General features: G+C 36.0%; 1 protein-coding gene across 4 annotated transcripts in view; it reads right to left on the bottom strand.

Moving 5' to 3' along the window:
* The window catches only part of LOC135513223 (receptor-type tyrosine-protein phosphatase C-like), an 83,164-nt gene that overhangs the window by 42,912 nt on the left and 26,788 nt on the right, over window positions 1–13,464 (bottom strand). For 3 of the 4 annotated variants that reach the window (XM_064936033.1, XM_064936034.1, XM_064936031.1), the window contains 3 exons: window positions 8,162–8,272; window positions 7,909–7,938; window positions 7,558–7,794 (listed from right to left, as the gene is read on the bottom strand). In XM_064936033.1, coding sequence (XP_064792105.1) covers window positions 7,558–7,794; window positions 7,909–7,938; window positions 8,162–8,272 — 378 coding nt within the window. The remainder of the gene's footprint in view (window positions 1–7,557; window positions 7,795–7,908; window positions 7,939–8,161; window positions 8,273–13,464) is intronic. The other variant, XM_064936032.1, reaches the window with a different exon arrangement.

Below are 13,464 nucleotides of genomic sequence, written 5' to 3'. Positions count from 1 at the left end.
TCTTCTCCTTGTATGAGCTGAAAGTTTAGAGGGACGGCCAGGTCTTGGTAGATTTGCAGTGGTCTGATACTCCTTCCATTTCAATATTATCGCTTGCACAGTGCTCCTTGGGATGTTTAAAGCTTGGGAAATATTTTCGTATCCAAATCCGGCTTTAAACTTCTTCACAACAGTATCTCGGACCTGCCTGGTGTGTTCCTTGTTCTTCATGATGCTCTCTGCGCTTTTAACAGACCTCTAAGACTATCACATTGCAGGTGTATTTATACGGAGACTTGATTACACACAGGTGGATTGTATTTATCATCATTAGTCATTTAGGTCAACATTGGATCATTCAGAGATCCTCACTGAACTTCTGGAGAGAGTTTGCTGCACTGAAAGTAAAGGGGCTGTATTCAGACCCCTTGACTTCTTCCACATTTTGTTACATTACAGCATTATAGAATTGATAAAATTGCTTTTTTCCCTCATCAATCTACACAACATATCCCATAATGACAAAGCAAAAACAGGTTTTTGCAAATGTTTGCAAATGTATAAAAAAATTAAATAAACAGACATACTTTATTTACATCAGTATTCATACCCTTTGATATGAGACTCCAAATTGAGCTCAGGCACATCCTGTTTCTATTAATCATGCTTTAGATGTATCTACAACTTGATTGGAGTCCACCTTTGGTAAATTCAACTGATTGGACATGATTTGGAAAGGCACAAACCTGCCTATATAAGGTCCCACAGTTGACAGTACATGTCAGAGAATAACCAAGAAATAAAGTCGAAGGAATTGTACGTAGAGCTCCGAGAGAGGATTGTGTCGAGGCACAGACTTGGGGAAGGGTACCAAAAACTGTAATGGATAGTAATGGATATAATAATTGATATAGTAATGAATATAGTAATGGATATTATCATGGATATAATAATGGATATAGGGAAAGATATAGTAGTGGATATAGTAATGGATATAATAATTGACATAGTAATGGATATAATAATGGATTTATGGTAATGGATATAATAGTGGATATATTAATATCCATTACCATGGATATGGTAATGTAAATAGTAATGGGAATAGCAATGAATATAGTAATGGATATAATAATGAATTTAATAACGGATATAGTAATGGATAGAATAATTGATATAGTAATGGTAATGGACATAATAATGGATATAATAATGGATGCGGTAATGGTTATAATAATGGATATGGTAATGGGTATGGTAATGGGTATAGTAAAAGATATAATAATGGATACAGTAATGGATATAGTAATGATAGAATAATGGATATGGTAATGGATAAAATAATTGTTATAGTAATGGATATAGTAAAGGATATAGTAATGTATATGATAATGGATATAGTAATGGATAAGTAATGGATACAATAACTGATATGGCAATTGATATAGTAATGGATATGGTAATGGTTATAATAATTAACATGGTAATGGATAGCATAATGGATATAGTAATGGATATAATAATGGATTTAGTAATGGATAAAGTAATACATATTATAATGGATATAGTAATGGATATAATAATGGATACGGTAATGGATGTAATAATGGATATGGCAATGGATATAATAATGGGTTTGGTAATGGATTCTTTAATGAATATAGTAATTCATATAGTAATGGATATGGTAATGGATACGGTAAAGGATATGGTAATGGATATAGTAATGAATAAAATAATTGACATGATAATTGATATGGTAATGGATATGGTAATATATATACATTAATGGATATAGTAATGGATAAAGTAATATATATAATAATGGAAATAGTAATGGATATAGTAATGGATGTAATAATATAAATAATAATTGATATAGTAATGGCTATAATAATTGATGTGGTAATGGATATAGCAATGGATAAAGTAATGGATATAATAATTGATATGGTAATAGATATAGTAATGGATATAGTAATGATATAATAATGGATTTGGTAATGGATATAGTAATGGATATAGTAATATATATAGTAATTGATATAGTAATGGATAAAGTAATATATATAATAATGGATATAGTAATGGGAATAGTAATGAATATAGTAATTGATATAATAATGGATATAGTATTCGATGTGGTAATGGTTACAGTAATGATATGGTAATGGATATGGTAATGGGTATAGCAAAGGATATAATAATTGATTTAACAATGGATATAATAATGGATATAGTAATGGATAGAGTAATGGATATAGTAATGATAGAATAATGGATATAGTAATGGATAGAATAATTGATATAGTAATGAATATAGTAATGGATATGGTAATGTAATGGTAATGGATTTGGTAATGGATATCGTAATGGATATAGTAATGGATTTAGTCATGGATATAATACCTGATATGGTAATGGTTATAGTAATGGATATGGTAATGGAAATAGTAATGGGAATAGTAATGAATATAGTAATTGATATAATAATGGATACAGTATTCGATGTGGTAATGGTTACAGCAGTGATATGGTAATGGATATGGTAATGGATATAGTAAAGTATATAATAATGGATATAATAATGGATAAAGTAATGGATATAGTAATGGATAAAGTAATATATATAATAATGGATATAGTAATGGATATGGTAAAGGATATAGCAATGGTTATAGTAATGGATATGGTAATGGATAAAGTAATGGATAAAGTAATGGATATAATAATTTATATGGTCATGGATAACGTAATGGATATAATACTTGATATGGTAATAACATAGTAATGGATATAGTAATGGATATGATAATGGGTATAGTAATCGATATAGTAATGGATAAAGTAATAGATATAATAATTTATATGGTAATGGATATAGTAATGGATATGGTAATGTAATAGTAATGGATAAAGTAATGGATATAGTAATGGATATACTATCGGATGTAGTAATGGATATGGTAATGGCTATGGTAATGTAAGTAGTAATGGGAATAATAATGAATATAGTATTTGCCATAATAATGGATATAGCGATCGATGTGTTAATGGTTATAGTAATGATATGGTAATGGGTATAGTAAAGGATGTAATCATGGATATAACAATGGATATAGTAATGGATACAGTAATGTATATAGTAATGATATAACAATGGATATAGTAATGGATAGAATAATTGATATAGTAATGGATTTAGTAATGATATAATAATTGATATGGTAATGGATATGGTAAAGTATATACTAATGAATATAGTAATGGATAAAGTCATGGATATAATTTCGGATATAGTCATGGATATGGCAATGGCTATGGTAATGTGAGTAGTATTGGGAATAGTAATGAATATTTTAATTGATATAATAATGGATATAGCAATCGATGTGTTAATGGTTATAGTAATGATATAGTAATGGATATGGTAATGGGTATAGTAAAGGATATAATAATGGATATAATAATGGATATAGTAATTTATATAGTAATGGATATAATAATGGATATAGTAATGGATATGGTAATGGATATAGGAATGGATATAATAATGGATATAATAATGGAAAAAGTAATGGATACAATAACTGATATGGTAATGGATATAGTAATGGATAAAGTAATGGATAAAGTAATGGATATAATAATGTATATGGTCATGGATAACGTATGGATATAATAATTGATATGGTAATAACATAGTAATGTTATTTGGTGATGTTTTCTCACTTTTGCAAAGTCACTGTGCATTTGCAATATGGCTCAATGGGCATTTACCATCACGAATTTGTCATGCTCAAAAATCATGCAGAAATGCAAAATTGACTGGCCTGATGAACACAGGATGGCCTGGCAGTGATAGTTGTGTTGATTTCATTATGTCCATTTGTTTATGACTTTTTTCATTTTATGGTTCCATTTGAATTTTATGTTTTCAGAAATCACTTTGAACAAGGATGGTCACTGATTTCATTATGTCCATTTGTTTTGCACTTTGCAAAGTCATGTGCATTTGCAATATGGTTCAATGGGCATTCACCATCACAAATTTATCATGCTATAAAAATCGTGCAGGAATGCGAAATTGACTGGTCCGATGAACTCGGGATGGTTGGGCAGTGATTCTGGTACCTCTCCATCGCTCGTTAGGGTTGATTTCAGAATGTCACTTTTGGTGATGATACCTCACTGTTTAAACATATTGCAAATGGACAAGAGTCACCAGCAAGTCAACGTCCATCAGTCAATTAGATATCATTCTGACACCAAACTGATACAAACTGACACCAAACCCACTTTTCCCAACTCGTTTAGTAGCCAACTATCACATACTTCAGAGCTGGCTCAAAATTCACAACGCCTTCGGTTCAAACCATAAAAAAAACATAAAACACGTAGTTACGTTCTAGCTGCGGGTCCATTTCCTGTGTAATGTGTAGGCCTAGCTGAGGCGACCCCGAATCCCAAGTTTCGGCTCGATAGGTCATTTGGTGTCCGAGCAAAACCCTAATTGGTGCTGAAAATCCCTTTTTTCCATGACTTGCTACGGGGTCCTTGAATGAGCTATCGGACAGAAACGTTGGGTTCTGTCTCTATGGGCCGAGACGGTCACAATGCACCTAGTCCTGTGACTCTGAGACATTTCTAAATGTCGACATTTTCGTGATGCAAAAATGAATTGAAGTCATTGCAAATGTACGAGGCTGTTTCTCGGTCCGAGAACCTTCTAGAGCGACGTAACTCACCACGCACTATCGACCTGAGGTCTAGAATAGGATTCTAAAGTTTCGGAACTCTAGGTCTGACGGTTCTTTAAAAGTTCCAACAAGGTTAACTAATGCAGGGAGTGTATGTCTCTACGCACCCCAATGGGTCCCTCCTTCCAAGCTGTGTGTGTGTGTGTGATTTAGTTTTCCTTTGAAATTTTATGGGAAAAATGACTGATTTACAGTTCATGGGGGTTGCCTAATCACACATATGAAGTTTTGGACAGATCTGATTTTTTTAACCCTTCCAAACAGCCCCTGAGACACCAATTATGGCACTTCCGGTTGGCACAGGAAGCTATAAGTCAACACATATCCTCATTGGGGTATGCTTATACGGAATCCTGAGTTGTAAGTCTTTACGTTAAGAATTGACGGATTTACACAGGGTTCAATGCACTATGTCTATCAAATTGCAGGCAGGGTATGGATATACACTTTCATGGTGATTTTAAGCACTTCCGGTTGGTCCAGGAAGCTTAGAATCGACACAGGTAGACCTCATAGTGTCCTGATGGACTGTGATCAAAGACAGGTTCATAAGGCATTCATAACCCATATAGGCTTCAGGTTGAATTAAGGGGTGCAGGCAATGTATTCCTATGGGGAGAGAAGTCAATGCAAACTGTTTGATGTAAACCCCTTATTTTAACTGTGAAGGGTTAATGCAACACGGTCAAGGTTAGGCTTGCACGGATCGGGGGGACCTTAGGAACGTACCAGAGGTCGAATTTTTTCTCTCACCCTAACGGTTCTCTCACTGTCACCCAAAAGCAAATGACATTGTGGGGCAGGCTTCATTTTGGGCCTACTGTTCTAATGGTCGCTGTGCTTAGACCGAGCGAGCTACGGTCAAGCGGGATATCTCGTTGAACTCGGCACGGCCTAGGGATTATGGTAATGCCATTGCCTGCTCTCTGTGTCTTTAAGCACCGCACTTTGTCACTCCATCCTTGCTGTGTGTGTGTGTGTGTGAGAGCTTTTCTTTGACATCTGTTGGGAGAAATGACTGATTTTACAGTTCAGGAGGGTTGCCTAATCACACATATGAAGTTTTGAAAAGATCTGACCTTTTTAACCCTTGGAAACAGCCACTATGACACCATTTAAGGCACTTCCTGTTGGCACAGGAAGCTATAAATAAACTCATATCCTGATTGGGGTATGCCTTTACAGAATCCTGAGTTTTAAGTCTTTACGTTAAGAACTGAGTTATTTACAGAGGGTTTAGTGAGTGTGTGTTATTTCAGAAAATCATAGAAAATCACAAAAATCTCGCAGAGCTCCGCAGCACACTTTAAAAATATTCATATGAACACCCTGCAACTGGATCTGTAACTGTTGAAAAAAAACACCTATATTTGAACATCACCAATCTGTCATTGTACAATTTCTCTTAAATGACGATAGATAAATGGCTGATTTTTTTTATTGACACCGGAGGCTCCTTGACTTTGACGTGAAGTGAAAAAATAATTTCTCTATTTTCATTTTGGACCTTTAATCCCAGAAAAATGGCCATAACTCAAAAACCGTTGAGGCCTAGACGCCATCTTGTTCGGAGCCAACTGCCCATTATGCCAAGCCTACGCTCACCAAGTTTCGGCTTCGAAATATTTTCCGTTTTCGAGATAAGGCCCCGTTGTGATTCGTGATGTTTTGTCAAATTGCAATATGATTGCTTATGCCCTCTTGTGGGATTTTCCGGGATAGCGGAAAAATGACCAAAATTTGATTATTTTATAAAACGAAAACCGAATGTCCGACAAATTTCATTTGATGACTTCCCGGTAGGTCCGGCCCTGCCGCTCGGCCCGACGCCGTCCCCGAATTTTACAAATGTTTTCGGACGTCTAGTAAGGGACCGTACATTTGCAATATGGACTTTCTCACTAACCATAGAGCGAATGTCGAAATGTTCCCTTAAGGTATGTAATGGATATGGTAATGGCTATGGTAATCGAAATAGTATTGGGAATAGTAATGAATATAGTAATTGATATAATACTGGATGTAGTAATCGATGTGGTAATGGTTAAAGTAATGATATGGTAATAGTTATGGTAATGGGTATAGTAATCGATATAGTAATGGATTAAGTAATGGATATAATAACTAATATGGTAATGGATATAGTAATGGATATGGTAATGGATATAATATCGGATATAGTAATGGATATGGTAATGCTATGGTAATGGAAATAGTAATGGGAATAGTAACTAATATAGTAATTGATATAGTAATCGATGTGGTAATGGTTATAGTAATGAATAGAATAATGGTTATAGCAATGGATATAATAATGGATATTGTAATGGATTTCATAATGATATGGTAATGGATGTAGAAATGGATATAGTAATGGATATAATAATGGATATGGTAATGGCTATATATATATATATATATATATATATATATATATATATATATATATATATATATATATATATATAATATATATATATATATATATATATATATATATATATAATAATGTATATATTAATGCTATAATAATGGATATGATAATGGATATAATAATTGATATAGTAAAGGATTTAGTAATGGATATAATAATTGATATGGTAATGGATATAGTAATGGATATAGTAATGGATACAGTAATGGATATAGTAATGGATTCAACCTAAAAAGATCCCAATATGGTACTACTAAACACAGTGACTGTTACATCCCACGATTTGTTTTCCTCCAAAGCATTATTTAGCCACAGGATTTAATAAGGATTATTAGTTCATATGTAATTAAATTAAACAGTGTATGCTCAGTGCCTTTGACATACCCATTTTCTCAGTCCTCAGAGTGCTATTTCCTTGGAGTTCACATTCAGGCTGAATCTTTGTCAAAGTGTATTTCCTGCAAGGCTTCAATGTTACCACAATAGTGGAGTTCACCGTTTGATGCTCAACAGTCATGTTTTTTCCTGATTCATCCTGGTACGATATGTTGTATGTGTCGGAGGTTGAGGCCTTTAAGTCAATCTGAAAGCCATAGCTGACAGGCATGACCGTGTATGTACCTATAAGATTAAATGAAAAGATTGATCATTATTTATTCATTTATTTATTCAGGTGAACTATCCCTATCATGCACAGTCTTAGAATGCATCTGAAACCAAAGAATTGGAACTCACACTTTGGTGGTGTTGGTTTAGTCTGGCTGCCTGAAAGACCAAACAGACAGGTGAGAATCCACGAGAACAACGTGACATTACAACATCACAACAATCCATTACAACATCACAACATTCCATTACAGCATCACAACATTCCATTACAACATCACAACAATCCATTACAACATCACAACATTCCATTACAACAGTAGGAGAAACATGATCTACTATCAATGGACACAACACAGCATCCCATGGAGAAGAGGCCAACCTGTGGGGATAGCTGTAGTGGAAGTCAGGGTGCTTGCAGGGTCAGATGTCTGGGTTTGGGCGACTGCAGTGCTTGCAGGGTCAGAAGTGCTTGTGCTCGAGTCGCCAGTTACTATAAAATAGAGAACGACACACTTTTGATGTGAGACAGAGACAATACATTTTACAGCATTAACAGACGTTAATGTAGGAGGTATACATTACATCAATCTATTTCACTATAATGCACACAGGTGTGAACACACCAAGGCTCTTGACCATTTTAAATATGTATATATATTTTTTTTACTTCACATGAGAGAGGTATGGAATGTTCCAGACCCAATTACACCTTTAAGGTCTGGTCTACTTTAGATGATTTGTGCTGTTAACATTGTATTGGATTTCCTGTAACCAAAACCCTGAGCTTCTAAGGCAAAATGCAAAAAGCAGCGACTTAAAATGTTTACTTCCTTATTTCAATACAATTAGGTTGTCACAATGTTTCAGCATACACTTGCTTTGGTTTGGCTTGACCCGCAAGTATTTTCCTACATAGGACTCATACAAAACGACACAAAATGAAACAGAAAAAAGCACTTAGAGCTGTAGAAGTATTCAACCCAAAATAAAACACTGTGTTTCTCTTCCATTTGAACAGAGACCTACAACAGAAAAAAACACTTAGGGCTATAGAAGTATTCAAGTGTTTTTCCTTGCTCAACTCCAAGGGAGACGCACCCTGCACTGCCATTTTACTGGTCCGCCCACCCAATGAAAACCTGGTAAGATGCTGCTGTTGTGACTGGCTGGGGATTCTTTTTGTTACTTTTTCACACGACTACACCTCTTCAGGATTGAAAGGTGTTACTCTCAGTTTGTGAATATGTAACTGGGGTAGTGGGTGAACCACCAGTGAGTCTGCTATCAAAGTTTGATTGCAGAAGTGAAATGTCTTCACACATCCAGTGAGGGTTGTTTGCAGTTGCGTTTGAGACAACAAAAAAATTGACCATCAAGAGGAAGCTATGCCTTTACTTATTAATGGAGAGCTGGATGCTATGTACTTTGCATAGAGGCTTGTGGGGGTTCTGGTGGCTTGTTCTCATCAATGGCAAGATGGCCAAGGTGGGGTGTGATAACGTGATGAAGATGGCCAAGGCGAGATGTGACGAAGGCTATCTCCCCCAATCTCTCTCTCAAAATCTACATTTAATCCATTTTAAATTCAGACTGAAACACCACTAAATGTTGAAAAAAATGGAATGATGTGAAACTTTCTTCAGAAAATATTCTCAGCCCTGTATATATAAATATATATTCAGTGAATTCAGAATTCAGAAAATATTCTCAGCCCTGTATATATAAATATATATTCAGTGAATTCAGACTTCAGAAAATATCCTCAGCCCTGTATATATACATTTTTATACAGTGACTTGTCACTAATCTCGCCGAAGATGGTGCCTCTTTCTGTTCGGGCGGCGCTCGGCGGTCGTCGTCGCCGGCCTATTAGCTGCCATCGATTCCCTTTCCGTTTGTTTCTGTTTATTGGGTTTAATTGGGTACACCTGTCTTGAGTTAGTGTTTGTTTGTAGGGTATTTAAGGGCACTATGCCCGCTGGGTATTTGTGCGGGCTTGTTCTCTGTTATTTTGGTGTTGGTGTAGAAGTGTATTCCTCATTATTTTCCGGACAGTTTTAGTCCGGTGTACTTTGGTCGGTGGTTTCTTACGCCCTAGTGTTGGCACATGTCCATGTCTCCGCTGTCATTGGAATAAATAGATTCACGTACGACCTTACCTGCTCTCTGCGTTTGACTCCTCCACCGCACCATTTGTAGAAGTCATAACATGACTTCAGAAAGTTCACACCCCTTGATTTGTTCCACATTTTATTGTGTTACAGCCTGAATTTAAAAATATTTCAATTGAGATTTTGAGTCAGTGGTCTACACACAATACCCCATAATGTCAAAGTGGAATATATCATTTTTGTTTTACAAATTAATAAAAAATGAAACGTTTAAAATGTCTTTACTCAATGAGTATTCAACCACTTTGTTATGGCAAGTCTAAATATATTCAGGAGTTAACATGTGTTAAACAAATCACATAATAACTTGCATGGACTGAACAATAATAGTGTTTAACATGACTTTTAAATTACTTCCTCACCTCTGTACCCCACAAATACAATTATCTGTAAGGTTCCTCAGTTGAACAGTGAATTTCAAACACAGATTCAATCACAAAGACCAGGGAGGTTTTCCAATGTTTCGCAAAGAAGGGCACCTATTGGTAAATGCATTTAAAAAAAGCAGACATTGAATATCCCTTTGAGCATGGAGAACAATTATCTGTAAGGTTCCTCATACACACAGTCAATACAAATATAGTTGTCAGAGAGGAAGGTGACCGCTCAGGGATTTCACCATGAGGCCAATGGTGTCTTTAAAAAACTTTGTTTAATGATGAGATGGGAGAAAACTGAGGATGAATCAACAACGTAGTAGTTCACAATACTAACCTAAATGACAGAGTGAAAAGAAGAAAGCCTATACAGAATACAAATATTCCAAAGCATGCTCCTGTTTGCAACAAGGTACTAAAGTAATACTGCTAAAAACTTGTACTTTATGTCCAGAATACAAATTGTTATGTTTGGGGAAAATACAATACAACACATCACTGAGTATGATCATGTTAAACGCTATTATTGCACAGAGTGATTCCATGCAACTTATTAAGCAAATGTTTACTCCTGAACTTATTAAGCTTGCAATAACAAATGGGTTGACTACTTATTGACTGAGGACATTTCTGCGTTTCATTTTTTATTCATTTGTAAAAATGTCAAAAAACACAATTCCACATTATGGCGTATTGTGTGTGAATACTTTCTGAAGGCACTGTATATATATATATATATATATATATATATATATATATATATACATATATACAGTGCCTTGCGAAAGTATTCGGCCCCCTTGAACTTTGCGACCTTTTGCCACATTTCAGGCTTCAAACATAAGGATATAAAACTGTATTTTTTTGTGAAGAATTAACAACAAGTGGGACACAATCATGAAGTGGAACGACATTTATTGGATATTTCAAACTTTTTTAACAAATCAAAAACTGAAAAATTGGGCGTGCAAAATTATTCAGCCCCCTTAAGTTAATACTTTGTAGCGCCACCTTTTGCTGCGATTACAGCTGTAAGTCGCTTGGGGTATGTCTCTATCAGTTTTGCACATCGAGAGACTGACATTTTTTCCCATTCCTCCTTGCAAAACAGCTCGAGCTCAGTGAGGTTGGATGGAGAGCATTTGTGAACAGCAGTTTTCAGTTCTTTCCACAGATTCTCGATTGGATTCAGCTCTGGACTTTGACTTGGCCATTCTAACACCTGGATATGTTTATTTTTGAACCATTCCATTGTAGATTTTGCTTTATGTTTTGGATCATTGGAAGACAAATCTCCGTCCCAGTCTCAGGTCTTTTGCAGACTCCATCAGGTTTTCTTCCAGAATGGTCCTGTATTTGGCTCCATCCATCTTCCCATCAATTTTAACCATCTTCCCTGTCCCTGCTGAAGAAAAGCAGGCCCAAACCATGATGCTGCCACCATCATGTTTGACAGTGGGGATGGTGTGTTCAGGGTGATGAGCTGTGTTGCTTTTACGCCAAACATAACGTTTTGCATTGTTGCCAAAAAGTTAAATTTTGGTTTCATCTGACCAGAGCACCTTCTTCCACATGTTTGGTGTGTCTCCCAGGTGGCTTGTGGCAAACTTTAAACAACACTTTTTATGGATATCTTTAAAAAATGGCTTTCTTCTTGCCACTTCCATAATGGCCAGATTTGTGCAATATACGACTGATTGTTGTCCTATGGACAGAGTCTCCCACCTCAGCTGTAGATCTCTGCAGTTCATCCAGAGTGATCATGGGCATCTTGGCTGCATCTCTGATCAGTCTTCTCCTTGTATGAGCTGAAAGTTTAGAGGGACGGCCAGGTCTTGGTAGATTTGCAGTGGTCTGATACTCCTTCCATTTCAATATTATCGCTTGCACAGTGCTCCTTGGGATGTTTAAAGCTTGGGAAATATTTTCGTATCCAAATCCGGCTTTAAACTTCTTCACAACAGTATCTCGGACCTGCCTGGTGTGTTCCTTGTTCTTCATGATGCTCTCTGCGCTTTTAACAGACCTCTAAGACTATCACATTGCAGGTGTATTTATACGGAGACTTGATTACACACAGGTGGATTGTATTTATCATCATTAGTCATTTAGGTCAACATTGGATCATTCAGAGATCCTCACTGAACTTCTGGAGAGAGTTTGCTGCACTGAAAGTAAAGGGGCTGTATTCAGACCCCTTGATTTCTTCCACATTTTGTTACATTACAGCATTATAGAATTGATAAAATTGCTTTTTTCCCTCATCAATCTACACAACATATCCCATAATGACAAAGCAAAAACAGGTTTTTGCAAATGTTTGCAAATGTATAAAAAATTAAATAAACAGACATACTTTATTTACATCAGTATTCATACCCTTTGATATGAGACTCCAAATTGAGCTCAGGCACATCCTGTTTCTATTAATCATGCTTTAGATGTATCTACAACTTGATTGGAGTCCACCTTTGGTAAATTCAACTGATTGGACATGATTTGGAAAGGCACAAACCTGCCTATATAAGGTCCCACAGTTGACAGTACATGTCAGAGAATAACCAAGAAATAAAGTCGAAGGAATTGTACGTAGAGCTCCGAGAGAGGATTGTGTCGAGGCACAGACTTGGGGAAGGGTACCAAAAACTGTAATGGATAGTAATGGATATAATAATTGATATAGTAATGAATATAGTAATGGATATTATCATGGATATAATAATGGATATAGGGAAAGATATAGTAGTGGATATAGTAATGGATATAATAATTGACATAGTAATTACCAGCCAGCCACTACCAGCTAGCCTACAAAGTCAACAACGCAGCCACTGCCAGCTAGCCTACTCCAGCAGTACTGTAGCATTTCAATCATTTTAGTCAATAAGATTCTTGCTACGTAAGCTTAACTTTCTGAACATTCGAGACGTGTAGTCCACTTGTCATTCCAATCTCCTTTGCATTAGCGTAGCCTCTTCTGTAGCCTGTCAACTATGTGTCTATCTATCCCTGTTCTCTCCTCTCTGCACAGACCATACAAACGCTCCACACCGCGTGGCCGCGGCCACCCTAATCTGGTGGTCCCAGTGCGCACGACCCACGTGGAGTTCCAGGTCTCCGGTAGCCTCTGGAAC

This window comes from Oncorhynchus masou, chromosome 24 (genome assembly GCF_036934945.1).
Source record: "Oncorhynchus masou masou isolate Uvic2021 chromosome 24, UVic_Omas_1.1, whole genome shotgun sequence".
Taxonomy (NCBI): Eukaryota; Metazoa; Chordata; class Actinopteri; order Salmoniformes; family Salmonidae; genus Oncorhynchus; species Oncorhynchus masou.
This window is presented reverse-complemented; position numbering and strand designations above follow the sequence as displayed.